The 26516-nt window shown below is 38.6% G+C and overlaps 1 protein-coding gene and 1 non-coding gene across 3 annotated transcripts in view; one reads left to right on the top strand and one right to left on the bottom strand.

Annotated features, from left to right (window-relative positions):
• The first annotated feature begins 281 nt into the window (after positions 1-281).
• Positions 282-26516, top strand: part of G2E3 (G2/M-phase specific E3 ubiquitin protein ligase) — a 65272-nt gene continuing 39037 nt past the window's right edge. For both annotated transcript variants that reach the window (XM_043489819.1, XM_043489818.1), the window contains exons 1-2: positions 282-406; positions 23786-23826. In XM_043489819.1, the coding sequence (XP_043345754.1) occupies positions 336-406; positions 23786-23826 (112 nt within the window). In that variant the 5' untranslated portion in view covers positions 282-335. The remainder of the gene's footprint in view (positions 407-23785; positions 23827-26516) is intronic.
• Positions 18679-18784, bottom strand: LOC122419827. The gene has a single exon (XR_006263047.1). It is a non-coding gene; the product is annotated as a U6 spliceosomal RNA (small nuclear RNA).

Here is a 26516-nt window from a genome sequence, read left to right as displayed (position 1 = left end):
TCACTTCACTTCCTTGGAAGTGAAGAAAATTCAGAACGTCTCAATCCATTTCAGAAACGAGAGAACACTCACTAGCCACCGGGCAGAAATACCAACCCCGCTCCCTCACTTCTCTTCAGACCTAAGCAGGAAGATGCAAAAGAAACTGAAGCGAAGAGAAAAGAGCAGGAAAGCCAACGCGAGGTGTTAGAACAGGGACCCGCCTCGTCCTTCCGCGACTTCCGCGTCACCGCGGGCCCCGCCCTTCACGGGGCGGGGCTGAGCCTTCCTTCCGGGTTGCGGGCGGAAGTGGGAGAATTTGAATTGTGCGGGCCGTTTGCTGTAGCAGCTCGCGGATGGCCTGTGGCGCAGCGCGGGAAGGGAAAAGTGACACGGCCTCTCTGGAACTTCTGCCCAGCGCGCCTTGGTGAGTGGACGTGGAACAGCAAGAAATGGAATATTCCAGGGAGAGAAGCAGGACCGTCGGATGGGTCAGGGGTCTGGAGACCGGACAGTACAGCGGGGGCCTCAAAGAGCTTTTGGGGTGTCCTGTGGTGGGGCCGCATGTGAGGACTTTGGGAAGTTGGCGCAGGGGGAGCCTCTCCCGGGTCAGCGCTCCAAACAGATGGCTCACACACCGCAGCTCTAGAGTATTGGGGATTCGGAGGCCCGACCGCCCCCGAAACTGTTTAAACTGTCGACTTTCTGGTAATTGCAGTTCAGTATTTCCGCCAAGTAGGTTCGAATACTGAAGCTTCAGCAGTAGTTATTGCTAAAGTATTACCATACGCAAAAGAATCTTCCTTTATTAAAGGTGGAAGGTTGGGAGCAGGTTTAGAATGAAGAAATGTTCTACGTGGCTCCGAGTTCCTTCTAAAAGGAGTAGTCTTTCTTACAGTGGACCGCAGGGAATTGGCAGTCTTTGAAATACCTGGTGGGGATTTAAATTGAAATCTGAGTATCCTTTGTATTCAAAACCTGGATATTTTCCTTTCATGGTTGACATTTTTCGTGCACCGCAAAAATCCGAGACTCTTGCTTATTTAAATTGGCTATATAGTAACAGTGGTGAGTCACAAGGGTGTTAGTTTGCTAACAATAGGGATAAGGTTTAGTTCCACAGACCTGCCTTTTTATCCCCGTCATTCATTGGCCGATTAGGTTGTTGTGGAGTCATTTCGAAAGTACTAAATTTTCTGACATCAGGTTTTGTTTTGGGTTTTTGTTTTACTTATTTTTAATGACCGACTACCTCAAAAATCAAATTCTATCTAACCTGCCAACAAAGTCACGCCTTCTGGAATAGTTTAAATGTGTACCCTACGTGCAAACTATAAGTAAGCATTTAAATGTGTAGAAATTTTATATCTTGGCTTGTTGAAAACTGTCAGACTAATTTTGTGTTGCTTTATAGGATCAGATATTTTATGCTGCTTCTGAGATTTAAACATCAGGGTATCATACCATATAAATGTATGTTTCTTTTAAAAAGTAGGACTTAATAATATTCAGAATAAATTTCCCTTTGTCCAGTGCTGGCTACTCCTACTCTCCCGTCCCTGCTAATGAACTTTTGTTTCATTATTAGCCAGGAAAAATAAATGTAAATATTCAGTAGTTATGGTCATTAAAATTTAAACATTTTATGTAGGACTGCAGCAAGACATTAGCTATACTTTGTTAAGGTTTGCTTAATTTCAGATCTTATGATTCTACTTATTATAAGCTACCAGCAAATGGTAATTTCCCCTGTAGAATTCATCTCTACATTTTCTGTTCCTTTTCGTTACCTGGACTCTCTTCTTTGTTTTTTTGCTGTATCTACCTGAATCAGTGAATTTCAATTTTTATTGTGTACACATTACCTTGAAGGATTTGTTAAGTGCTGATTCCTGTATTTCAAATCTCAGAGATTATAATCCCATAAATCTGGAGGATAGTGTTGTGTAAATTTAATTTGAAGGTTAGAAGTTTTGATGAATATTTTAAAAACACTGACTTGGTCTCTCTTAGAGAAGCATTGTAATATGTTGGTTAAGATCATGAAAGTGGAGCCAGATTGCTTGCATTTGATTTCTGTTCTTGTGACTTGGTAGCTGTCTGACCCTAAGGCAGTTAGTTCCTTAACCTTTCAGTGCTTAAATTCCCTCAATTATAGTGGAGATAATAGCAATATCTATCTGGTAGGACTATTGTGAGAATCAAATGAATTAGTACACATTAAAATCTTAGAATAGTGTGTGGTACATAGTGAATGATACATGTATCTCCTATGATATTGAGTTACTCTAAGCATTATATGTACATTATGTCGTTAATCTTCAAAATAGCATTGTAATATTTACTATTATTTTCAGATAAGAAAACTGAGCCTACAAGGGTTTTAGCAATTTGTTCTCACACAGCTAGTAAAATGTTCAAACTAGGACAAAAAGTAGATTTTGTTAGAAATTTTATACTTCTTACTGATTGATTTATTGTAATGCTTCCTGCCTCTGTCTGCAATCTCTCCTTCCAAATGTTGCTCTTTAAAAAATTTCTGATGACTTCCCATCATCCACCATATATATTTCAAATTTCTTAGCTTTTTTTTCTCCCCAGAAACCTCAATCTGGTTCCAACCTCTTTTTAAGAATTATCCTCATAATTTTCTGCCATTCTTTTCCATCCTGTGATATTCTGTGATATTACCACAATACTCCAGATCTCTTCTATCATATTTGTGCAGTTAGTCATTGACCTTTTTTATTTCTCCTTAAAATTTGACCCAGTAGGTTTCAGGTACCTTCCTAGACTTACCCAGTGAAGTGCTTCTTCCTCAGTGCAGTTTGTGTGTGTGCTAGTGTGCTCAATTGTGTCTGAAAATCTCTCCTTGGGATTTTCCAGGCAAGAATACTGGAGTAGGTTACCATTTCTTACTCTGGGCATCTTCCCAACCCAGGGATCAAACTCAGTACTCTTGCATCTCCTGCACTGGCAGGCAGAGTCTTTATCAGTGAGCCACCTGGGAAGCCCTCGGTGCATGGTTTAGTTGTAAACAAAATAGTTCTTGTCCTCTTTTGTCTTTTTATCTGCAGTTCTAGGTTCAGAACAATATCTTTATAGTCTGAAACTGTGTATGTTCAGGGAGTGCTGCTTATTTAAAAAATTTTAACACATTGTATCTTATTAAGCTGAAAAAGTTAAAAATTGAAAGATGACAGAATATAATTCTGTGTAGCTGTGGTAGAGATTTTAGTGATATCATATACTTTGTAAATTACACAACTATGGAAAAATAAGGATTGAAGTTGTAGAGTCAGAAGACATTTTATGTGGGAAAAAAATTAAGATTTTTAAAAATTTCTTTAAGAGCAGTATTTGCTAATACTCACAGAACTCTGAGTGCGTTATATATAGCTCTTTTAACCTTTATAGCCATTTTATTATTATCCCTATATTAAGGTGAAAAAAACTGAGGCAAAAGATTTAGTAACTTTAAAAAAAAGGTTGGTTTTTTTTTTTGCATTTAATTTCCTTCCTGCAGGATTTTTTTTATTATCAGATATATTTTAAGTGTAATTTAAAAATTAACTTTATAACAGAATTAGCCTCATTTGTACAGAAATGATCATTTCTACATTAATTCAGTTCTAAATTAAGAGGATATTGGGAAATTAAAAACAAAAGTTTGCCTTTCCTTTTCGGTTTAAACAGGTAAGATTGTTACCTGACTTCATTGCCCACAGCCTTTTCTTTAGAAACCTGTCAGTGTTATAGGCACATCATTCTGATGACCAGAGAGTAAAGGTTTGGACTTAGGAGGATATTATCCTAATATACTCTCATCCCACATACCTTCTCCAGCCAAAGTAGTTATTTGAATCAGAGCTGAATGTCTGATGCAGCTAGACCATTCACATCATTTCTTGAATTTTGGAATTGGGATATCCAGAGACTGTTGAGAACCAAGGTGGAAAGGTTGTTACATTCTGAGATGACAATGAAATGATGAAGAAACATGAACAATGGACACAGAGAGCCAGTATATAGAGAAGGAGGGAAGGAAAATCTATTCCCAGAGGCCTAGCTGTGAAGTAAGTCAATATAAACTTATAACTTAATTGCTTTTCCTTTTTAAAGACTATATTTTTGTAAGAGCAATTTTGTTGTTTATTTGCTAAATCACATCTGACTCTTTTGCAACCCCATGGACTGTAGCCTGCCAGGTTCCCCTGTCCATGTGATTTCCCAGGCAAGAATATTAGAGTCTCTTCCTCCTGCAGGGGATCTTCCTGACCCAAGGATCAAACCCGTGTCTCTTGCATTGGCAGGCGGATTCTTTACCACTCAACCACCTAGGAAAGCCAAAGGGCAGTTTTAGTTCACAGCAAAATTGAGGGGAAAATGATAGAGATTTCCCATGTACCCCCTTCCCCACACATGCATTGTCTCTCCCATGATAAACATCCCCCTTTAGAGTGGTGCATTTGTTATAATTGATGAGCTTACATTGACACAAGATAAAGTCTGTAGTTCACTCCATGTGATGATGTGTTTGTATACAAAGGGAAACTTCAACTACCTTAAAAAATAATGCCAGTGTCCATGTAATTGGTGTTTTGTTTGTCAAGTGAAAGTGAAAGTCACTCAGTTGTGTCTGTGCGACCCTATGGACTATATAGTCCATGGGATTCTCTAGCCAGAATACTGGAGTGGGTAGCCTTTCCCTTCTCCAGGGGATCTTCCCAGCCCAGGGATCGAACCCAGGTCTCCCACATTGCAGGCGGATTCTTTACCAGCTGAGCCACAAAAGAATATTAAAATTACTGAGGGAAGCACTGATGGATTTTTCTCTTAGAATGTAAGCTTAATGTAGAGGGTTAACTTAAACCCAAACTAAATACTAAGTCTTGCCTGGGTTTTGTATTTTTTATGCCTCGCCTTTTCTATCGTGCTTCCAGTAGCCTAATATCAAACATTCTTACAAATTTTTTTGCTCTCAGATTTTCTAATTTATCTGTTTTGCTGGAATGCTGCTGTTGAAATTTCTCTTACAAATGAATGGTCTTCGTATTAGTAGTAGGCTTTGTAGTTTTGAAATATTTGGGGCTTATTCACTGTGGAATTGGTTTAAAACTGGTGTAGAGTTTTTCATTGAAGAATATCTCACGGTCATTTTTTTGATCCATTTTTCCTATAACTTCCTTTGCAATGATTCTAAAGTAAAATACTTTTATTCATTTAGTAAATATTTATTGATCATCATGCTGGGCATGGTCAGATGTTTTTGTTTTTCAAGTCTGTCCCATAATCTTAGTCATAAGGATACTTAAGGATTATATAGTGCTTTATAGTTTATATAGCTTAACAGTTTCTTGGGATCTTATGACCCTGCAAGGTATTAAGATTCCCATAAAGAAATTGAGTCCTACTCTAAATCAGACATAATTCCACAGTTCTCACTAGGGCAAGAACCCAGTTAAGAATTTCTTTCCTTCCATGGTGGCTCAGTGATAAATAACCCACCTGCCAGTGCAGAAGGTGTGGACCCCATCCCTGGGTTGGGAACTTAGTGACTACACAACACCCACAACTTGATGTTATACATTCTGTGCCTGCTTACTCAATCATATCTAGCTCTTTACAACCCCATGGACTGTAGCCCGCCAGGCTCCTCTGTCCATAGAATTTTTCAGGCAAGAATACTGGAGTGGGCTGCCATTTCCTACTCTGGGGATCTTCCCAACCTGTGGATCGAACCCATGTCTCTTATGTCTCCTACATTGGCAGTTGGATTCTTTATCAACTATTCTACCTTTGTTGTTGGTGTTCAGTTGCTAAGTCATGGCCAACTCTTTGAGACCCCATGGACTGCAGCACTCCAGGCTTCCCTGTCCTTCATTATCTCCCAGCTTTGCTCACATTCATGTCCATTGAGTTGGTAATCCTATCTAATCATCTCAACCTCTGCCGCCTCCTTCTCCTCTTGCCTTCAGTTTTTCCCAGCATCAGGGTCTTTTCCAGTGAGTCAGCTCTTTGCATCAAGTGGCCAAAGTATTAGAGCTTCAGTTTTAGCATCAGTCCTTCCAATGAGTATTCAGGGTTGATTTCCTTTAGGATTGACTGGTTTGATCTCCTTGCAGTCCAAGGGACTATCAAGAGTCTTCTCCAGGACCACAGTTCAAAAGCATCAGTTCTTCAGCACTCAGTCTTCTTTATGGTCCAACTCTCAGGTCTATACGTGACTACTGAAAATGCCATAGCTTTGATTCTGTGGGCCTTCGTCGTCAAAGTGATATCTTTGCTTTTTAATACACCGTCTAGGTTTGTCATAGCTTTCCTTCCAAGGATCCAAGGGTCTTTTAATTTCATGACTTGCAGTCACCATCTGCAGTTTTTGGAGCCCAAGAAAAGAAAATCTGACACTGCTCCCACTTTTTCCCTTTGCGTTTGCAATGAAGTGATGGGACTGAATGTCATGTTCTTAGTTTTTGAATGTTGACTTTTAAGCCACCTTTTTACTTTCCTTTTTCACCTTCATCAAGAGGCTCTTTAGTTCCTCTTCACTTTCTCCCATTAGAGTGGTATCATCTGCGTATTTGAGGTTGTTGATATTTCTCCCAGCAATTATCATTGAGTAATATTCCGTTGTCTAGGTGTACCATAGTTTATCTGTTCATCTACTGAAGGACATCTTAGCTGCTTCCAAGCTGTAAATATCTCTGAAAGTTTTGTTGTGGACATAAATTTTTATCTCTTTTGGGTAAATACCAAGATGCATGACTGCATAACGGAGGTAAATCCTGCTTGGCTGTGGCATATCATTCTTTTTATACATTGTTTGATTTTATTTACTTATATTTTATTGTGGCATCTATATTCATGACGTGTTTTTTTTTTTTCTTTGTGATGTCATTGTCTTTTTTTTTTTTTTGGTATTAGGTAAATGCTGGCCTAATGGAGTAAATTGGAAGTAGTCCCTCTCCTTCTGTCTTCTAAAGATACTGTAGAGAATTGGTATAATTTCTCCTTAAATGTTTGATAGAATTTTACAGTGAACCTGTCTGGGCCTGGTGTTTTCTGTTTTGAAAGGTTACTAATTATTGTTTCAGTTTCTTTAATACAGTTATATTCAGACTGTTTATTTTTTATTGTGTTTCAGCAAAAGTTGTGTTTCTCAAAGAAATGGTCTGTTTTATGGGGCTTCTCTGATAGCTCAGTTGGTGAAGAAATTGCCTGCAATGCAGGAGACCCCTGTTCGACTCCTGGGTTGGGATGATCCTCTGGAGAAGGGATAGGCTACCCACTTCAGTATTCTTGGGCTTCCCTTGTGGCTTAACTGGTAAAGAATCCACATGCAGTGCAGGAGACCTGGGTTCAATCCCTGGGTTGGGAAGATCTCCTGGAGAAGGGAAAGACTACCCACTCCGGTATTCTGGCCTAGAGAATTCCGTGGAGTCCATGTGGTCACAAAAAGTCAGACACAACTGAGCAACTTTCACTTTCATCCAAATTATCAAATTTATAGCCATAGAGTTGTTCATGTGTGTGTTAGTCGTTCAGTTGTGTCCGACTCTTTGTGACCCCATGGACTGTAGTCTGCCAGGCTCCTCTGTCCATGGAATTCTCCAGGCAAGAATACTGGACTATTGGAGTGGGTTGCCATTCCCTTTTTCAGGGAATCTTCTTGACCCAGGGTTCGAATATGCATCTCCTGCATTGGCAGGTGGGTTCTTTATCACTAGCGCCAGCTGGGAAGCCCAGAGTTGTTCGTGAAGTGAAGTGAAATCGCTCCGTCGTGTCCAACTCTGCGACCCCGTGGACTGTAGCCTACCAGGCTCCTCCGTCCATGGGATTCTCCAGACAAGAATACTGGAGTGGGTGCCATTTCCTTCTCCAGGGGATCTTCCCGACTCAGGGATCGAACCCAGGTCTCCCGCATTGCAGGCAAACGCTTTAACCTCTGAGCCACCAGGGAAGCCTGTTCATAGTAATGCTATATATATATATATATATATATATATATATTTGTTTGTTTGGTTGGTTGTTTTTTCAATGCCATATGGTTCCTGGCCAGGGATCAAACCCATGCTCCCTGCAGTGGAAGAGCGGATTCTTAACCACAGAACTTCAGGGAAATCCCTACATCCATTTGCTTTTAATCTATGTTTAAAGTAGGTATCTTGAGATAACATACTTAGGTCTTATTTTTTGATCTACTGTGACAAATCTGTCTTCTAGTTGGTGCATTTAGACCATTGGCATACAAAATGATTATTAATATGGATGAATTAATATCTACCATATTTGTTACTGTTTTCTATTTGTTTCCCTTATTCTTTCCTATATTTAGCTCCACTCTTTTTTTTTTTAATTTTTTTTTAATTGAGCATATGAAAGTTTTCATTTTATTTTTACTTATTCTGGAAACTTCTTTTCTTTATGTAGATATGAATTTCTGACCTATATCGTTTTCCTTCTCTCTCAAGAGCTTCTCATAACACACCTTGAAAGGCAGGTCTACTGGCAACATATTCCATCAATTTTTGATTAAGAAAATCTTTATTTCTCTTTAATTTCTAAAGATAATTTCACAGGATACAGAATTCTAGGCTTCCCCCCCCCTCCCTGCCCCCCAACACTTGAAATATTTCTCCTTTAAATATTACTCCTCTCTCTTTTTACTTGCATAGTTTCTGAGGAGAAATTGGATGTAATTCCTACTCTTGTTTATCTATTAGGTAAGATTATTTTCCCCTGTGACTTTTTTCAGGATTTTTATTCTTTATCTTTAATTTTCTATGGTTTGAAATAATATGTGTAGGTGTAGTTTTTGGCAGTTATCCTGCTTGGTTTTCTGGAACTTCCTGGATCTGTTGTCTGGTGTCTGACATTACTTTGTTATTGTTTCAAATGTTACTGCTGTTACTTTCTCTCTTCTTCTGGTAGTCCAAGAATGTTTTGTTATGCTTTCTGTGGTTATCTCACAGTCCTTGGATATTCTCTTTTTATTTTTGTTTTGTTTCATCTCGGTTTTTGTCCTCTTTGCTTTTTAGTTTTCAAAGTTTCTGTTCAGATATTTTTAAGCTTTTAGAGGTCTTTCCTCAGCCTTGTCCCGTCTGCAGTAAGTCCCCTATGTATAAAGTTTCAAGTTGTGAATTTTCGAAGATTGGAATGTGTGTTTGCATGTCCAGTCACATATTATGTGTGTGGCATACGTTGTCACATGTGTGCATCCTCTACAAACGGTTGTGCTTTTGTGTAGTTTTTGTTGTTGTTCAGTTGCTAGGTCGTATCCAACTCTTTTCGACTCCATGGACTGCAGGCTCCTCTGTCCTTCACCATCTCCCAGAGTTTGCTCCGATTCATGTCCATTGAGTCAGTGATGCTATTTAACCACTCATCCTCTGCCACTGTCTTCTCCTTTTACCTTCAGTCTTTCCCAGCATCAAGGTCTTTTCCAGTGAGTCGGCTCTTCCCATCAAGTAGGTGGCCAGAGTATTGGAGCTTCAGCTTCAGCATTAGTACTTCCAATGAAAATTCAGGACTGATCTCTTTAAGATTGACTGATTTGATCTCCTCACAGTCCAAGGGAGTCTCAAGCATCTTCTCCTGCACCACAATTGTAAAGCATCAATTATTCAGCACTCAGCCTTCTTTATGGTCTAGCTCTCACATCCGTACATGACTACTGGAAAAACCATAGCTTTGACTATACAACCTTTGTTGAAAAAGGTATACTATTTTACTGTACAGTAATGTACTCAACGTTCAGAAAACTGAGATCATGGCATCTGGTCCCATCACTTCATGGCAGTAGATGGGGAAACTGTGGAAACAGTGACAGACTTTATTTTTTGGGGCTCCAAAATCACTGCAGATGGTGACTGTAGCCATGAAATTAAAAGATGCTTGCTCCTTGGAAGAAAAGTTATGACCAGCCTAGCTGTTGCTGCTAAGTCGCTTCAGTCATGTCTGACTCTGTGCAACCCCATGGACTGCAGCCTACCAGGGTCCCCCGTCCCTGGGATTCTCCAGGCAAGAACACTGGAGTGGGTTGCCATTTCCTTCTCCAATGCATGAAAGTGAAAAGTGAAAGTGAAGTTGCTCAGTCGTGTCCAACTCTTCACGACCCCACGGACTGCAGCCTACCAGGCTCCTCCGTCCCTGGGATTCTCCAGGCAAGAGTACTGGAGTGGGTTGCCATTGCCTTCTCCAGTGACCAGCCTAGACGGCATATTTAAAAAGCAGAGACGTTACTTTGCTGACAGAGATCCATTTAGTCAAAGCTATGGTTTTTCCAGTAGTCATGTATAGATGTGAGAGTTGGATTATAAAGAAAGCTGAGTGCCAAAGAACTGATGCTTTTGAACTGTGGTGTTGGAGAAGTCTCTTGAGAGTCCCTTGGACTGCCAGGAGATCCAACCAGTCCATCCTAAAGGAAATCAGTCCTGAATGTTCATTAGAAGGACTGATGCTGCTGCTGAAACTCTAATACTTTGGCTACCTGATGCGAAGAACTGACTCATTAGAAAAGACCCTGATGCTAGGAAAGATTGAAGGCAGGAGGAGAAGGGGACGACAGAGAATGAGATGGTTGGATGGCCTCGCTGACTGGATGACCATGAGTTTGAGTAAACTCTGGGAGTTGGTGATGGACAGGGAGGCCTGGCATGCTGCAGTCCATGGGGTTGCAAAGACTCTTACATGACTGAGCGACTGAACTGAACGTATAGAATACAGTATGTTTATTTCAAGCCCAGGATGTCTGGAGTGTTAAAGCAGTAGAGATGTAGCTGGTACTGCTAAGTACTGCTAAGCTGGTACTATAGCACAAAGCAATAATGATGGAAACAAAAGTGAAAATAATTGAAAGAGTGGAGCAGGGTGAAAAGATGGCAATTATTGTGCATTCTTATAACATGAATCATTTAACCAGGCATGATTCTAAAGAACAAAAACAGGATTATGGAACGTGTGAAGTCTGCTATGCCTATGTTGTTGACAATAATATCGAAGAAGCATGGAAAAGTGATGGAGAAACTTCTCAGTGTGTGGCTGCAGGATCAGTGTCAGTGTCGAGTCCCTCTCAGCTTAATGTTGATTCAGCAGGAAACTCAATGCCTTTATGAAGACTTGAGGAAGAAACTGAGTGAAGAGTCAAATGGCATCTTTTAATGCCATCTTGGCTGGATTCATCAGTTCAAGGCTAGAGCTGCCTTCACAGAGTAAAAGTAAGAGGCGAGGTGGTGAGTGCAGATACAGTAGTTGCCCATTAATTTCCTGAAATACTTTAAGAAATTATTGATGAAGGTGCATGTTGACTTGAGTAGGTATCTTGTGGATGAGACAGGACTGTACTGGAAGAAGATGCCAAACTGAAGTTACATCAGTAAGGAAGAAAAGTGATGCCAGGCTTTAATAAAGCAGCAAAAAAATAGGCTAACTCTGTTGTTTGATGTCAGTGCTTCTGACGATATGAAGCTGAAAATTCTCTTAGTTTATCATTCAGAGAACTTAAGAGCCCTTAAAAACATAGCCAAGTGCTTTCTTCCTGTTATGTGGAGTAGAAACCCCAAAGCCTGGGTTACACAGGCCATTTTCCAGGACTGACTTTTCCACCACTTAATCCTGGAGATCGAGAAATACTGCTTGGAGAAGGACATATCCCATTCAGCATTCTTTTGCTGCTCAACAGTGCTCCAGGCCACCCCTCATTCATGATTGACTTCATCCTACCGTCAAAGGAGTGCATCTGCCACCAAATATTTTGTCACTCATCCAGCCTGTGGACCAGGGAGTTACAGCAACTTTCAAGAAGTATTTACATCACACTTCTTGTCAGGCAGTAAAGGCAGGTGATGAGTCTGGAACAGCCTTGTGACAGTTTTGAAAAGACTGTAACATCTACAAGGCTGTAAAAAACATTGACTTTGCTTGGCATGAAATTACAGTTGTCACCATGAATGGGGTTTGGAGGAACCTTTGCCTGTAGTTTGTTCATGATTTTCATGGATTTGAGAAGGTGAATAAGGAGTCCAAAGAAGTCTTCTGCAGCATATTGACCCTTAGTGAGATGTTAGAGCTAAATCTGTAAGGGGATGATTTCACTGAACTCCAGCTTACTAATGAAGGCATAATGAAATAGAGGCTGAGAGAAAGGACTGAGAGAGACAAGAGGAAGAAGTAACGGAAGAATTCATAACACAGGAAATGGCAAGAGAGTTTTCTTGATTTGAGGAAGCACTGTTAGTTTTTGAGGCACAGACCCCAAATGTAGAACAGTACATGAAGGTTGTAGCAGCCATTCAGAATGCAGCCCAGTGCTACCATGTCATCTATGATGAGAAAAGAAGAGCTACTACCTAGACATCACTGAATAATTTTTTCAAGAGGGTAGATAGAATTGAATCCAGCAAGGAACCAGAACCTGTGCCATCAATGTCAGGCATGAGTGAAATTGCAGCTTGCCCTCCGTCTCCTAGTGCTGGTGATCCTTCAACTCTACCATCTCCCTCCTCCTCTTTTTCCTCTAGCCAGTAACTCTTCTTGCCTGTTCACTCGATGCCATCTCCTGTATGCCAGTTGTACTGTATTGTACTTTTCAAGGTACTATACTGTAAGAATAAAAATGTTTATGTTTCATGTCTGTTTCTTTCTTATGTGTTGTGTGAAAAATATTTTAAACCTTCTGCAGTACAGTACTATATTACTGCTTGTGTTAGTTGGTTACCTGGGCTAACTTTATTGGATTTAGGAACACACTCTCAGAATGGAACTTGTTCATATGTGGGGGACTTATTGAACTAGTTATTCTACCACTTTCTTCATTTCCATTAGTGTTTTTGATCTCTAGCATTTCTTTCTGGTTCTTTCTTAGGATTGCTATTTCTCTGTTTACATTGCCTGTCTGATCTTATATATTGCCTACTGTATCCACTAGAGCCCTTAGCATTTCAATCACAGTTATTTCAAATTCTTTGTTCTGATAGGAATGGATAAAGATGATGTGGTACATATGTATACTAGAATATTACCCAGTCATTAAAAAGAATGAAATAATGCCATTTGCAGCAACATGGATGGACCTAGAGATTGTCATACTGAGTGAAGTAAGTCAGAGAAGGAGAAATAATATATGACATCGTGTATATTGGAATCTAAAAAGAAATGATAAAAATGACCTTACAAAACAGAAGGAGACTCATAGACTAGAGAACTAACTTTTGGTTCTGGGTGGGGGCGGGGGCTGGGGCAGGAGGAGGGTGGGCATTTGGAAGGGATAGTTGGGAAGTTTGGGATGGACATTACACACTGCTATATTTAAAATGGATAATCAATAAGGACTTACTGTGTAACACATGGAACTCGGCTCAATGTTATGTGGCAGCCCTAATGGGAGGGGAGTTTGGGGGAGAATGGATATGTGTATACGTATGGCTCAGTCCCTTTGCTGTTCACCTAAAACTATCACAACATTGTTAATTGGCTATACCCCAATACAAAATAAAGTTTTTAAAAATCTTGTTTTGATAAATCTATCAACATGCCTCCCTTGTCTGGTTCTGATGTTTGCTCTGCCTTTTCAAACTGTGCATTTTGCTCTTTGATATCTCTTGTAATTTTTTTCTTGATAGCCAGATACGAGGTACTGAATAAAAGGAATTGGTGTAAATAAGCCAATAGTAACGAGGTGGTAAGATGTAGAAGGGAAGTGTTTTCCAGTTCTGTGATTAAGTCTCATTCTTTTTGTGAGGCTATGCCTCTGGACTGTGAAGTTTACAATATCTCAGTTTTCTTCTCCCCTTCTCCATGGTACAGGATGGCTAGAGTATGGTGGAGTTTGGTATTAATATTTTTCTTTTCCTGGGTTATTTAGGCTCTGATAATACACTAGCAGATTAGGCTCTGGTTAATTAGTTTCTCCTGAGGGAAGGCCTTATTAAGAACAGAGTGCTTTGCTGTATTTAAAAATGGGCTTCTCTGGTGGCTCAGCATTAAAAGAATCCTCCTGCATTGCAAGTGCCACAGGAGACGTGGGTCCGATCCCGGGTCAGGAAGATCTTCTGGAGTAGGGCATGACAACCCACTCCAGTATTCTTGCGTGGAGAATCCCATGGACAGCGGAACCTGGTGGGCCACAGTCCATAGGGTTGCAAAGAGTTGGACACAACTGAAACAACTTAGCATGCACTAATTTCCCCTGAGGGCAGTCCTTATTAAAAAGAACAGAGTGCTTTGATGTATTTAAAAATGGTAGCTTACCCTCCCCTTGCCAAAACCATAAGGGAATTTTTCTCTGATATTTACTGTGGACTTCTGCTTGGCTTCCTGGTGATAATGGTGAGGGGCCCTGTGATTGTATGCCCCTGGAGTTTTTAACTCTCAAAATTGTCCACACTGAGCCTCCAGCAATTAGTCAGTCAGTTATAGTTTAGGTTTTCCTGCCCGAATACTGGATCCCACAGCAGTTTCAGCTGGTAACTCTTTGCTCAGGTAAGCTGTGATTCCCTGCATGTACCTCTTTACAGTCTCAGAGGGCAGTGGTTTGCTGTTACCTCTCTTACAGATCCAAGAAATATTGATTTGTCTTTTCAGCTCTTGTTAGGATGGAGAAGTGACTTAAAAGCATCTTATGTAGTGCTTTTCCTTTAATTTAAATAAATATCTTTGTTTTTTTTTTAATGGTGGTTAACTTTTAAACATCCATCTGATGATATAATTGTATAGAATAAAATTCACCCATTTTAAGAGTATAGTTCAGTGCGTTTTAGTACATGTATTTCATTATATTAATATCCCAAAATTTGTTTTATCACTTGTCTGTTGATGGAGATTTAGGTTGTTTGTAGTTTTTGGCTATTACAGATAAAGCAGCTGTGAACATTTGTGTACAGTGAACATATGCCTTCATTTCTCTTGGTTGCCTATCTGCCTATTATATGGTAGGTGTCCATTTAACTTTTTTTTATCAAAGTGAAATTCACATTCATAAAAATAACCGCTTTTGTGGATTAAAGATCTAAGTGTAAGACCAGAAACTATAAAACTCCTAGAGAAAAACATAGGCAAAACACTCTCTGACATAAATCACAGCAGGATCCTCTATGACCCACCCCCAGAGTAATTGAAAAGCAAAAATGAACAATGGGACCTAGTTAAAAGCTTTTGCACAACGAAGGAAACTCTAAGCAAGGTGAAAAGACGGCCTTCAGAATGGAGAAAATAATAGCAAATGAAGCAGCTGACAAAGAATTAGTCTCAAAAACATACAAGCAGCTCATACAGCTCAATTTCAGAAAAATAAACAACTCAATCAAAAAATGGTCCAAAGAACTAAACAGATATTTCTCCAAAGAAGACATACAGATGGCTAACAAACACATGAAAAGATGCTCAACATCACTCATTATCAGAGAAATGCAAGTCAAAACCACAGAGAGGTACCATCTCACCCCAGTCAGAATGGCTGCTATCAAAAAAGCAATAAATGCTGGAGAGGGTGTGGAGAAAAGGGAACCCTCTTACACTGTTGGTGGGAATGCAAACTAGTACAGCCACTATGGAGAACAGTGTGGAGATTCCTTAAAAAACTAGAAATAGAACTGCCATATGACCCAGCAATCCCACTGCTGGGCATACACACCGGGGGAACTAGAATTGAAAGAGACATGTGCACCCCAATGTTCATCACAGCACTGTTTACAATAGCTAGGATATGGAAGCAACCTAGATGTCCACAGGCAGATGAATGGATAAGGAAGCTATGGTACATATACACAATGGAATATTACTCAGCCATTAAAAAGAATGCATTTGAATCAGTTCTAATGAGGTGGATGAAACTGGAGCCTATTATACAGAGTTGAAGTAAGTCAGAGAAAAACACCAATACAGTATATTAATGCATATATATGGAATTTAGAAAGATGGTAACGATGACCCTATATGCGAGACAGCAAAAGAGACACAGATGTAAAGAACAGACTTTTGGACTCTGTGGAAGAAGGCGAGGGTGGGATGATTTGAGAGAATAGCATTGAAACATATATATTACCATATGTGAAACAGATTGCCAGCCCAGGTTCGATGGATGAGGCAAGGTGCTCCAGGCTGGTGCACTGGGATGACCCTGAGGGATGGGATGGGAAGGGAGGTGGGAGGGGGATTCAGGATGGGGAACACATGTACACCCATGGCTGATTCATGTGAATGTATGGCAAAAACCACTACAATATTGTAAAGTAATTAGCCTCCAATTAAAATAAATAAATTAATTTTTTAAAAAGAGTAACCATTTTGAAGTGTATAGCTCAGTGCCGTGTATTCACACATTCACAGTGTTGTGCAACCATTACCTCTATCTAGTTCTAAAACCTTTTCATCACTCCGAAAGGAAAATTCACACCATTAGACAGTCACTTCACATTTCCTATTTTGCCATCCCTGGAAACCCCAAATCTGCTCTCTGTCTCTGTAGATTTACCTATTCTAGATACTTCATATAAGTGGGGTTATACAGTCAATCCTAAAGGAAATCAACCCTGAATATTCATTGGAAGGACTTATGCTGAAGCTGAAGCTCCATCCAATACATCGGCCACTTGATGCAAAGAGCCAACTCGTTGGAAAAGACTCTGATGCTGGGAAAGATTGAAGGCAGCAGAATGAGATGGTTGGGTGGCATCATCGACTCCATGAATATGAATTTGAGCAAACTCTGGGAGATAGTGAAGGACAGGGAAGCCTAGCATGCTGCGGTCCATGGAGTCACAGAATTGGATGCTACTTAATGACCGGACAACAACAGTACAGTATATGACTTTTCATTTCTAGCTTCTTAGTATATTTTTAGGGTTGATGTATGTTGTCACATAAGCCAGTACTGTATTTTCTAAAATAGCTGAATCAAACTCTATTGTATGGATATACCACATTTTGTGTATCTGTTCACTGATTGACAGACAGATGAGTTGTTTCTGTTTTTTAGCTATTGTCTGTATTGCTGTTATGAACATTTTTGAGAAAGTTTTTGTTTGAATGTGCATGCCAAGTCACTTCAGTCATGTCCAACTCTGAGACCTCACAGACTGTAGCCTGCCAGGCTTCTCAGTCCATGGAATTTTCCAGGCAAGGGTACTGGAGTGGGTAGCCATTCCTTTCTCCAGGGGATCCTCCTGACCCAGGGATTGAACCTACATCTTCTGTAGCTTCTGTGTTTCAGGCGGATTCTTTATTGCTGAGCCACCAGGAAGCCCTCTTGTTTGAATATCTGTTTTCAAACCTTTTCAGTAAGTACAGGCTTACCCAGCCATCTGGAAGCAGAGCATTCATATGACATCTTTTGTAGGCTGAAATGGGATATAATAAAGAACTAATTATCTTTCTTTTTTTGTAAAGATGAAGATCCTTTTTGGATTTCTTTTTGGTTAGCAAAAACACGTATAATGTGGGTTTTTTGTAAAAGTAAAGTGGCATAAAGGGAACTGTCCAAAACTGTACGTAGTGTGATTGTTGGGTAATGTGACAATTCTGTGATGTGTTGAGCAACTGCTGAAGTATTGGTCCACAGTAGCTGTACCATTTTACATTCTCATTAGCAGTGTATGAGGGTTGCAATTTTCTCCTTATCCTTGCCTTTGCTTGTTTTCCTTTTATTTTTAAATTATGGTAACCTTAGCACAGATCTCACATGTGGTATCTCATTATGGTTTTCATTTGCATATCCTTAAGGAATACGATGTTGAGCATTTCTTCATGTGCTTGTTGCCCATTTATTTTCTTGGAAGAAATGTCTGTTCAGATCCTTTCTGTTTTTCAGTTGGTTTTTTTTTTGTTGTTGAGTTGTAAGAGTTTCTTGTATATTCTGGATACTAGATCCTTTTCAAGTCTGTTAGTCAGTTCAGTTGTTCAGTCGTGTCCGACTCTTTGTGACCCCATGAACTGTAGCATGCTAGACTTCCCTGTCCATCACCAACTCCCGGAGCTTGCTCAAATTCATGTCCATCGAGTCAGTGATGGCATCCAACCATCTTATCCTCTTTCATCCCCTTCTCCTCCCGCCTTCAGTCTTTCCCAGCATCAGGGTCTTATCAAGTAGTGATTTTCAGATATCTTCTCTTTTTCACTGTCTTGATTATGTAATCCAGTCTACTCTTTCTGCTTCTAGTGATTTTGGTGTCATACATAAGAAACCATTGCCAAATCCAAGGTCATCGTTTTTTTTCTGAGATTTTTATAGTTTTGGCTCTTACATGCTAAATCTTCAAACCATTTTGAGTTAATTTTTGTGTGTAGTGTGAGATAGAGGTCCACCTTCATTCTTTTGCCTATGGCCACCCAACTGGCCCAACACCATTTTTTGTTTTTTTTTCATTTATTTTTATTAGTTGGAGGCTAATTACTTTACAGTATTGTAGTGGTTTTTGTCATACATTGACATGAATCAGCCATGGATTTACATGTATTCCCCATCCCTATCCCCCCTCCCACCTCCCTCTCTACCCGATTCCTCTGGGTCTTCCCAGTGCACCAGGCCCGAGCACTTGTCTCATGCATCCAGCCTGGGCTAGCGATCTGTTTCATCCTAGATAATATACATGTTTCGATGCTGTTCTCTAGAAACATCCCACCCTCGCCTTCTCCCACAGAGTCCAAAATTCTGTTCTGTACATCTGTGTCTCTTTTTCTGTTTTGCATATAGGGTTATCGTTACCAAAAAATATGGAACGCTTCACGAATTTGCGTGTCATCCTTGCACAGGGGCAATGCTAATCTCTGTATCGTTCCAATTTTAGTATATATGTGCTGCCGAATCAAGCACCCAACACCATTTGTTGAAGAGACTGTTCTTTCGCCACTGAATGGTTTTGACATTTTTGTTGAAAATTAACTGATCATAGATATATGGATTTATTTTTTGCCTCTTAACTTCTTCTCTATGTCTTTCCTATGCCAGTCTCACCATTTTTTTATTACGATTGTGTTGTAGCAAGTTTTCAAATTGGGAGGTATGATTCTTTCAACTTTTTACATTGCTTTAATTATTCAGGCCTTCATAATTTCTTACAGATTTTAGGATCAGATTTTCCACTTCTACAGAAATGATCATTGGACGTTTATACGGATTGCATTGAATATAGATTGCTTTCGGGAGAATGGCCATCTTAAAAATATTAAGTCTTCCAACCATGAACAGAGTTCTTTCCATTTATTTGGGTTATTTCATTTCTTTTTGCAGTGTTTAGTGGCTTTCAGTATATAAATCTTGTACCTCTTTGTTACATTTATTAAATAGTTCAGTCCTTTTGATGGTATTATAAATGTCTTTGGCCACCTGATGTGAAGAACTGACTCCTTGGAAAAGACTGTGATGCTGGAAAAGATTGAAGGCAGGAGGAGAAGGGGATGACAGAGGATGAGATGGTTGGATGGCATCACCAACTGAATGGACGTGAACTTGAGCAGGCTCCTAGAGTTGGTGATGGACAAGGAAGCCTGGCGTGCTGCGGTCCATGGATTCGCAAAGAGTTGGACATGACTGAGTGAAGGAATTGAACTGAGCATCCTTTCATGTAAAAAATTCTCAACTTAATAGGTATAGAAGGGGGAAATACCTCAAAATTTTAAAGGTCATAGATGACAGGCCCACAGTTCTCATTTTACTCAATGGTAAAAGGTTGAAAACTTTTCCTGTAGGATCAGAAACAGGACAGGGGTGCCCACTCTCACCACTCCTATTCAGCAGAGTACTAGAAGTCCTAGCCAGAGCAATCAGTCAAGAAGTAGAAATGAAAGCATCTATGTCAGAAAAGAGGAAGTAAATATGTGTTTGCAAATAACGGGATCTTATTTATTGAAAATCCTAAGATTTCCACAAAAAAGCTGTTAATACAGCCTCTCAGAGTGAGTGGGAGTCTGGCTCACTTTATTATATTTGTGATCTATTGCTGTGTAACAGATCACTGCAAAACTTGGTGCCTTATAAGAACAGACATTTATTATCTGTCAGTTTCTGTGGGTCAGAAATTTGGGAACAGCTTAGCTGTGTGATTCTGGCTTTGGGTCTTCCATGAAGTTCTTAGGCTGGAAACCACACTGCAGTCTTATAAAGGCCTGAATGGTTCTGGATGATTTATTTCTAAAATGGTTCACATATATAACTGTGGGTAAATGCCTCCGTTCTTTGCCAAGTGGAGCTCTCCTAGGAGCGTCTTGAGTCTTTAGGATATGGCAGTAAGCTTCCTCTAGTACAAGTGATCCATGATAGAGAGGAGGAAGTCATAATGCCTTTTATGACCTAGTTACGCTTTGTCATTTCTGCCAGACTTTTTGGTGGAAGTTACTAAGCACAGCCACAGTCAAGGAAAAAGAAATTAGGCTCCAACTTTTGAAGGGAGGAGATTCAAACTGAGTGTCAGTGACTGACCAAGTGGAGGTAAGCAATACAGGAGACTCAGAATATGTCTAGATAGTGGCCTTCTGGAGTTCTTCATTAAATTGTTAATGATTTCTCAGGGAAGGGGGGAATATTTTGATAGTATTTCTAAGACCAAGACTTGGGCTGTTACTGAGATATATACATATATATGTATATACTGAGATATATACGTATATATGTATATATGTCGCCTACCAGGCTCCTCAGTCCATGGAATTTTCCAGGCAAGAGTACTGGAGTGGTTTGCCATTCCCTTCTCCAGGGGATCTTCTGACCCAGAGATTGAACCCAGGTCTCTGGCATTGCAGGCAGACACTTTACCATCTGAGCCGCCAGGGGAGCCCTGGAAGGGCTTAAAATTCATGTACTGGAAAGAAAATGATAAAACCCAGTTAAAAATATGTGAGGTTTTTTTTTTTTTTTGAAGTTTTGGTTTAGAGACTCTTGACTGAAGTAAAGCATCATTGGCTTGCTGTGGATTAGGAAGAAAGCTGATGTGAACCAGTCAAAAATATGAGTTTTGTAGTACCTTTGGAACATTATCCTGTTTGGGAGTAACTTTTAATTTTTACATAATCTTAAGCTTAGAAAGGATTTCCCACATGTTTCAGATGGTAAAGAATCCACCTGCAGTGTGGGAGACCTGGGTTTGATCCCTGGGTCAGGAAGTTTCCCTGGAGAAAGGAATGGAAACCAACTCCAGTATTCTTGCCTGGAGAATTACATGGACACAGGAGCCTGGTGGGCTATAGTCTATGAGGTCACAAAGAGTCAGACACGACTGAGTAACTAACACAAGTACAAGTAAGCTTAGAAAATAACTGTAAGAATAGTGAAAGGAACTCCTGTATACCCTTTAAACAGATTCCCCAGTTTATGTTTGTGACATTTGCCTTTCACCTGTTCTAGCCCAGCTGGCCTAAAACCACCAGGGATAAACCTGTAGTGTGATTGAGTTAGGTTTGTTGACAATGCAATGAGAGAGATCACAGACCAGGGGAACCATCAGGCTTTGCCCCAAAGAGTAAAATAGATTTCTTACAGGATTTTGTAGAAGGGTGGCACTGAAGTGAAATTTAAATGAAGTAGTGTTTTGATAGGGTCAAAGCAAAGCCAAGGTTATGTGTAAAAAGAATCAACATTAGGTCTGAGCTGTGAAGTGGGCTTAAGGTGGTGTTTCCTTGAAAATTACAGAATTAAGAGCTTTTTGAACATTTCTTCTCCTAAAGTTGCTTTCTTAGATCATCCTAGGAAGAGTAGGATATTTCAGAAAGTTTACTTAAGTTCCTTCCCATCATCTTCCCAGTTGAGAGACTAGCACTGTTGTGATATTTTTTCCCTGATAAGTTACTTATTTAAAAAAAAACGTAAAGAACTTCATGTAAATGGAATAATGTAGATAATAGTAGTGTGCAGTTTCTTTGACACAGTATATTTGTAGATTTATCTGTTTTATTGCTTCCTGCAGCACTTGTTACCTTTTCATTGCTAAGTAGTAGTGCATCTTATTAATAGACTGCAATTTGCATATCAGTTTTCTTGTTGATGGACTTGTAGGCTTCCAGTTTGGGAATATCGTGAAGACAGCTGCTATGAGCATTTTTATATAAGTTTTTAGTCTATATGTTTTTTTATTTCTCTTGGATGTATACCTGGCTGTGAAATTCCTAGATCAAAGGCTAGGTGCTTGTGTATATATGTTTAACTTTTAAGAAACTACTAGAACTTTTCAAAATGATTATTCCGTTTTGCATTCCCATCAACAATTTATGAGAATTCCCCAGTTGCTTCATATCCTTTCCAGTGTTTGATGTTATGGTCTTTTTATTTTTTAATCTTAGACATTGTTACAGGTATAAAGTAGTCTTCATAGTGGTTTTAGTTTTTATCATCCTAATTAACAATGATGTTGAGCATTTTTTACATGTTTATTGGCCATTTGTGTATCTTGCTTCATGAAGTGTCTATTCATGTTTTTTGCCCATTTCTTAATTGTTTGCTTTGTATTGTTTTAGGAGTTCTTTATGTATTCTGTGTACAAGTCTTTGTTTGACACACTTTTGCAAATATTTTCTTCCAGTATGTGGCATGCAGAATTTACCTTCTTAATGATATCTTTTGATGGGTAGAATCTTTTAAGTTTGATGAAGTTCTTTTAAAACTTTAATAGTTTCAGCTTTCACAGTAAGATCTATGATCCACTTGAAACTAATTTTTATTTATGGTGTAAAGTGTGAATCTCAAGTTTCCCTTTTTTCCATGCAGAGATCCATTTTTTCCAGCATCATTTGTTGATAAAAGACTTCTTTTTATTGTTACCTTTGTTAAAAATCAAATGACTGGAAAAGTCTGAATCTGTTTCTGGGTTCTTTATTTTTATTCCATTGGTCTGTGTGGAATACTGTGTATTAATACACTTTGAAAAGCATATATAGAGTACTTATTAGATTGTTGCACACAGGAAAAACCTTTCTTGTTCATGTTTTGATAGCACTGGAGATCTTTCTAAGGATTATCATTTTGCAGCCAGTGATATTTGGAGGCTTTTCAGCATGAAGTACTATATATTCCTGTATTACTTTTTTTTTTTTTGGTATGTGAGATTGATACTCCTATTCTTTTCTATTTGTAAAGATGCGAAAACACTTGTTTAGGTCAGAGTTTTGAGGCTTGTGATTAAGAATCTTTAGGTACCTTTCTTTAAGTCTTATAGTTGTCTGAACATATATTATAAAAATCTAGACAGAACTTCATTGCATTGTTGAACCTAGAGAGATGGCCAGGTCCTTATAGTTTGAAGGGAAAGAGGAGGACAAGACATAGCCACGTGGACCTCAATCATTCTGAATTATCAATCCAATGAACTTAAGTAAGCAGTAGTTGGAATTTATCTGCAGAGGGGAAGGGTAAGAAATTATAAGCTGAAGAGATTGAATCTCAAATATAAATCTGTTGTTGGAATACTGACTAAATATTGTTTATAAGTTAAAATTTTTATGTTTATTTTAGGTGAGGTGCTGAAATCATGTGTTTATGGAATTTTCTGTAGTAGGTTTGTGAAACCGCTAGAAATTTGATAGTCTTAAGTCTCTTTGCTCCTGGTATGTCCTGAGTTGGGTCTCCTTTTCAGTAAATACCAGTAGTCATCCTAATTTTTTTGATAACTAAAAAACATTCCCTCCCATTTCAACACTGTCCCCAGAATTTACCACCTTTGTTGAAAATTACTGGTCTTAGATGTGGAAAGGTGAGGAAATAAAGTACTGGAGTGAGAAGTGATCATGCAGCTTGTTTGTTATCATACATTGACTAAATCTGAATAAAATGGGTAATTTGAGAATTTTAAAATTAAGATGTCTGATTGTATATTCTTATTTTTCCTAGTAAAATGAATGAAAATAAACCTGGAGGCTCACAGAATTCTAGTAAGTAATCATATTTAAAATATTTTCAAGTTTAATTTAAAATATTACGATACATCATTCTTGCTTTTTTTAAAATTACAATTAATCTTTTAGACCTCTACTCAAACACTAGGAATGAATTTCCTGATCCATGGTTAGGTCGTGTTTCTTTATACTGAAGTATAATGTTTCATGTATTAATTTCAACAAAAATCTGCTAGAAAAGGATAATATGCCAAATTTTATTTGTATATTCTATATTTATCAAATGTGGTTTGTATTTGAATAAAACAGTATTATTTATTTAATAAATATGATTTTTTTTACCTTTTTGTGGGATTTTTCTTCTTACAAAAGATAAAATGCAAATGAGAACAGTTAATGTATAGAAGTTTAACATGAAAAGGAAAAATTTGCCTGTTAGTGCTCACAACCATTTCCTCAAACAGATGTAGACTTTAATTTTTAGTTGTTTTCTTTATTTATTAGTTATAAATAGTATATTGATTTGCTACTATGGAAGATGAAATTTTTAAATTGTTACTTTATACTCAGTTGCCACTACTTCTCTGTGATCTACCCTTTTTAAAATTTATTGTTTGATTGCCTCTAAAGGTGTTACACTTAAAACTGTATCTTGACTCTCACTTATAGAGTATCTATTAACTGCCTATCATGTTGGATAGGGAAATTTCTGCCCTTCTACCTCCCTCTATTTTGCTTTCCTGCTTTTACCTATAGACTTCTGTCAGTTATGCTAATAGTTCTGAAACTTAGTAGTTCATGGACTACCTCCTTACATTTGTCAAATGTAAATATCGCCTATTACTGTTAATTGGTTAGTATTTTTCTTAAGTTTGTCTCAGCTCTTTACTTGAATGAATGTTCGTTTTATTACTGTTACATGACCAGTATCGTTTGCTGAAGGGTTATGTAAAAAGTGTAGAATCATTTGTAGAAGGTGGTATTAATAGATGTAATAAAGTTGGAACAATTTTACAGAATTTTAAATGTTAAAATTAATATGCAAAGGACACATAAAAACAAAAGTTACCTACTTACAAAAATGCATGCCTGAAACCTGGTCTGTTATGTGTCCAGGGCCTTGGTACCAGGCAAGGGGAGGAGGGAAACAGGTGGAAGCACAAGCCCATAGCGTGCAGCAGATGCAGCTCCACCCAGCGTTCACTTTGAGGACTCTTCTGTAGTCTCAGCTAATTCCTTGTATGCCTCCTGAGGCTAATTCCTTGTATTCCTCTTCCTCTTGATAGCTGCATACATACTTGTAGTTGAAAGTATAGGTTCTGGGGATGAAGAAGTTAAGGTGGGAGTTGCTGGTGTAAGATGTCCAGTAATCAAACGACAGTTTGCTGGAATTATTGTGGTCAGTTACTCTGTGTTAGGGAGGAAGAGGTGCTGAAATTTTGAGGGAAGGGGCTTCCAGTTACTGCTTAGTAAGCTGGAGTGAGGGAGAGCAAATACAGGATGGATGTTTCACTGTATTAAGTATTGGTTTCTTTCCAGTCCTGGAATCTATTTTGTGAGTGACCTGTTGACAGATACAGTACATTTTCAATATGTAACATCCATTCTTGATGACATGCATTAAACAAGATAAATAAGATTAGCTGCTGTAATAATAGGTAAGCCCTGAGGTTTTAATGGTTTAGCATAGTAAACATTTATTACGTGGTCATGTTACACTCCAATGTAGATTGGTTAGGGGAGATTGAACAGATAGGGGCTTTATGCTCCATACAGTCATTTAGAGTTCACGTTCATTCCATCTTGTATTGATTCACTGCCTTGAGATACTCAGTCTTTTCAGCTAGTGATTTTTTTCCTTGTTTTGTTAGTATGGTATTAGAAATTTGATGTACAAGTAAATATCATAAGATAGAAAGGATTGATAATTAGTAACACTCAGTTCTACCTTTGTGCCATATCTTTTTAATTATATTGCTATATATTATCTCATTTAGTGCTCATTAAGGCATAGTTTGAGGTAAGTGCTATTGTTGTCCTTATTTTTTCATAAGATGAGGAACCAGAACCATAAAGTGTTTATGTGACCTCTTCAAGGTTACACATCAAGAGTATAGAACTAGGTCTTAACTCAAATCTCCCTGACTCTGCAATTTGCCTTTAAGGTTTTATTACTGTTATTGTGATAAAATACATAAAACATAGAATTCATCGTTTTAACTATTTTGAAGTGTGGCACTTCATACATTCAGAGTTGTGCAGCTGTTACACTGTCTAGTTCCAAAGCATTATCATCCCTCCAGAAGGAAACTATCCACTAGGCAGTTACTTCTCATTTCTTCTGTCCTCAGCTCGTGGAGACAACCAACCTGCTTTTTGTCTGTCTCTATGGATTTACCTGTTTTGGATAATGTAATCTATTATATAAATGGAATCATGTAATATGTGACCTTTTGTGCTTGCATTCTTTGACTTACCATAGTGTTTCTAGACTCATCTGTGTTATAGCATATATCAGTATTTCATTCCTTTTTGTAGCTGAAAGATACTCCGTTACATGGTCATTGTATATTTTGTTAACCTATTCATCCATCTGTTTGTTGGATGAATGGAAATTTGATTTGTTTTCCCTTTTTGGCTATTGTGAAGAGTGCTGCTATGAAGATTAATGTACAAATATTTGTTTGAACATCTGTTTTTAATTCTTTGGTATTATATATAACCTA

The sequence above is a fragment of the Cervus canadensis genome, chromosome 17 (assembly GCF_019320065.1).
Source record: "Cervus canadensis isolate Bull #8, Minnesota chromosome 17, ASM1932006v1, whole genome shotgun sequence".
In the NCBI taxonomy this organism is placed as follows: domain Eukaryota; kingdom Metazoa; phylum Chordata; class Mammalia; order Artiodactyla; family Cervidae; genus Cervus; species Cervus canadensis.
Note: the sequence above shows the minus strand (reverse complement) of the source record. Positions and strands in the feature narration are given on the sequence as shown.